General features: G+C 35.0%; 1 protein-coding gene across 1 annotated transcript; it reads right to left on the reverse strand.

Annotated features, from left to right (window-relative positions):
- Window positions 1–1,085: 1,085 nt before the first annotated feature.
- Window positions 1,086–3,020, reverse strand: LOC126694012 (uncharacterized). The gene has a single exon (XM_050390041.1). It carries the CDS (start codon window positions 3,018–3,020, stop codon window positions 1,086–1,088), a length of 1,935 nt encoding a protein of 644 aa, XP_050245998.1.
- Between the last annotated feature and the right edge of the window lie 704 nt (window positions 3,021–3,724).

Here is a 3,724-nt window from a genome sequence, read left to right on the forward strand (position 1 = left end):
TAAAGCTTATAACTCTACTGCATTCAAATTCAAGGTTTTTTTTTTTTTAATAGAAAGAAAGAAAAATAATGCAAGGTGTAGCAAAAAGTTTAAACCTTTCCCCCCAACTAAAATATTGCATTGTCCTCAATGTGTCAAAGCTAAAATAAATTCAAGTATAAAGGGAAGAAATTACCTTAAGCATTTAATTAATTAATTAATTAATTTTTTTTTGAAATTTCTTTCACACCTACAAATGTTAGCTCACAACAAAAAATAAATAAACAAATAACAAAAAAAAACAAAAACAAAAAAAAAAGGCAAAAAGAAAATTAAAACAAATATGGTACAACTTCATAAGGCTCTTTCAGAGTTCACGTAGCATCCCAATAGGAAGGGATCTTCAGTGACATAGTCTCCTCCTCTGGTATAACTCCCCCTAAGAATGGTTTTAACCTTTGTCCATTTATTTTCAAAATCCTACCATCTCTAGGGTCCTTAACTACTACAACTCCATGGTTAAACACTTCCCTTACAATGAAAGGGCCATCCCATCTAGGTTTTAACTTACCTGGGCCTAAATATGCATATTTAAGACCACTGGACAGCAACTTAAACTCCAGCTGTGGTGCCTCTTCACTTGAATGCACGAGCTTTTTTTCATTTTCTAGTAGCTCCTCAAAGCAAGGCTTCCACCCTTTATTAATTGTCATCATCTGTTGTTCTTCCAAAACCTGTGAGGAATCCAACAAAGAAAAATTTTCAGATACATGAATATCACATTCTAAATCATAAGAACTAACAGTATTATTAAGAAGAATTTCAAGAGGATCAGAAAAACAATTCTTATTAAACTCTTCTTGAACCACCGCCCCAATGAGGTTCACATAAGCACAGTCATCATCCTTATGTGGTTGTTTAGCCACATGAAATATGTTCAGCTCCAAAGTCATGGAACCAAAAGTGAGTTGCATTCTCCTATTCCTGCAATTAATTAAAGCATTAGCTATGGCAAGAAAAGGTCTATCCAAAATAATAGGGGTATGAACATTAGGATGTAAAACAGGTTGGTAATCTAGAACAATAAAATCAACAGAATAATAAAATTATTCAATTTTCACCAACACATCCTCAACAATCCCTCTCGGTTCCCTTACAGAGCGATCAGCCAACTGTAAAGTTATTGAAGTAGGTTTCAACTCACCAAGTTCAAGTTTTTGATATACACTGAAAGGGATCAAATTAACACTTGCCCCAAGATTTAGCAATGCATGCTCCATGATGTAATCTCCAATAGTACAAGAGATCGTAGGACAACCTGGATCCTTATACTTTGGCAGGGTCTTATGTTGGAAAACTGCACTTACCTGTTCTATTAGGAATGCGGTCTTCTTCACATGCTGCTTTCTCTTGATGGTGCATAGGTCCTTAATTACCTTGGTATATGCAGGCACTTGCTTGATAACATGCAATAATGGCAAATTTATCTTGACTTGATGCAAATGCTCTAATATCTCAGATGCGGTGTCCAATCTCCTAGGTAATTTTAAGGTTTGTGGAAATGGTGGAGGGATTGGGCATTGTTCAATTTCACCAAATCTAAGTGACTCAGTTTCATCTTTCTCTTTTTCAACTGGGGTCTCCTTTGATTTCTTAGTTACTAAAGGAGAACTTTTATTAATCTCTTTACCACTCCTCAAAATGGTCACAGCTTTTACTTCCTCATATTTATCTTTAGAGCCAATTTTTAGATTTTGATTGATGGGATTAGGTTGAGTTTGGGAAGGAAGCTTCCCTCTCTCTATCCCACTCAATGAATTTGTAAGCCTAGTTATATGACTCTTGGTCTCTCTTACCTCTTTATCTAGCCTAGTGAGCATGGATTCAAACTTTTGATTTTGCTCACTTTGCCTTTGAATGAAAGTACTAAGTGCATCCTCCAAGGAATGTCTAGATGATGATGATGATGCATGTGGTGAATTAAAATTCCTTGGAGTAGGAGGATTCAACACATTGTCACTCTTATTACTCAAATACAGATGGTTTCGCATATTTGGATTATAAATGTTAGAATATGAAGAATTATTTGGCCAGTATGAATTAAATGCATGTACTTGTTCTTCTGGCACATTCAAGAATGATGAAAGTGATACACATTCATTTGTAGCATGGTTTATCTCATGACAAATTTTACACACCTCCATCGGGTCCTCTCTAAAGGTAGCACTAACATTCCTACTTCCTTTCATTTTGAGTGCCTCAATTTCTTTAGTTAACATGCTGATTTTTGCACTCATGTTATCATCTTCCCTCAACTTGAAAACACTTCCACTAGAAGTGGTAGTGTTAGTTCTAGTCCTATCAGTGGAGTCCATAGGGCTATGTCCAGTCCATGTGTTAGAGTTTTCAGCTATCTCATCAAGATAATCCATTGCATCTTCGGGTTCTTTTTGTAAAAAGTCCCTTCCGCATGAGAGTTGAACAAACTGTCGGTCCCTAGGTGTAAGTCCTTCATAAAAATAGCTAACCAACCTCCAATCTTCATACCCATGAGTTGGGCAGAAATTGAAAAGATCTTTGTACCTTTTCCAAGCTTGGTATAAGGTCTCATTTTCTCCTTGGACAAAACTAGCTATCCTTCTTTTTACTTGCTGGACTTTGTGGGGAGGAAAATGTTTCTTAAAAAACTCTTTGGCCATCCCCTCCCAACTACCTATAGACCTAGGTTTCAAGGTGTAAAGCCAACTTCTTGCCTTATCCTTAAGTGAAAAAGGAAAGAAATGTAAGTTAGTAGTCTCAATAACATTTTGTGCATAGAAACTACTAATTACCTCTTCAAAAGCTCTAACATGGACATAAGGATTTTCATTTTCTTGTCCCCTAAAGTCAGGAAGTATTGCTAGTAAACTTTGTTTCAATTCTACATGTGGTGCATTAGGTGGAAACATGATGCATGAAGGAACATAATTTTGTGTGGGATGCAACAATTCATGCATAGTTCTTCTATTCTCCTCATGATTATCACGTGTTTCATCACCCATGATTGATGAAGAAGGTGAAGGCAAAGGTGTGTCAAAAAGATTACCAAAGTAAGTTTCAAAATTTTCTAATCTGCCTCTCTTATTTCTAACCCAAATGCTCATGCAACAATGAATGCACAATAAAATAAAATAAAATAAAAACCGAAAAATAAAAACAAAATAAGGGAAAAAAATGGAACGAAGTTACCAATAGAAAATTTTCCACTAGCTATGCTTTGCTCCCAAAAAAAAAAAAAAAAAATTGCCTCTAAATCCACAGCAGCTCCCCGACAATGGCGCCAAAATTGCTTGCTCACTCCCAAGTGCAGGAGATCGTAGCAATATAATTTTCGGAGTACTGAGGTTGAACCACAAGGAGTAGGATAGATTTAAAGACAATATAATTAAACAAAAATTTGGGTAAAGAAGAAAAATATTTTTGCTTGGTGATTGTTAACAACAATAATAATAAAAACTAATTTAAATCAATAATGTAAATACTAGGGCATCGGGTTGTTTCCCTATATCGAGATGAAATTCTTTGTGATCTAAGAAAACATCTATTTCATAATTGATTATTCTTATACAATTAAAAACTTATGATTCGGTTGAACTGAGACAATTCAAGAATGCATGATAACCTCAATTGATAATGCGGTTAAAAAAGTTTTCAGAAAAACCCATTCACTTTAAATCCTGATTTCTATTTGAAACTATTAGAAATT

This window comes from Quercus robur, chromosome 8 (assembly GCF_932294415.1).
Source record: "Quercus robur chromosome 8, dhQueRobu3.1, whole genome shotgun sequence".
NCBI classification, from domain to species: Eukaryota; Viridiplantae; Streptophyta; class Magnoliopsida; order Fagales; family Fagaceae; genus Quercus; species Quercus robur.

Excerpts from the sequence above, each read along its gene's own strand:
- LOC126694012 (XM_050390041.1), bottom strand. The coding sequence starts at position 3,020 with ATGGGTGATGAAACACGTGATAATCATGAGGAGAATAGAAGAACTATG.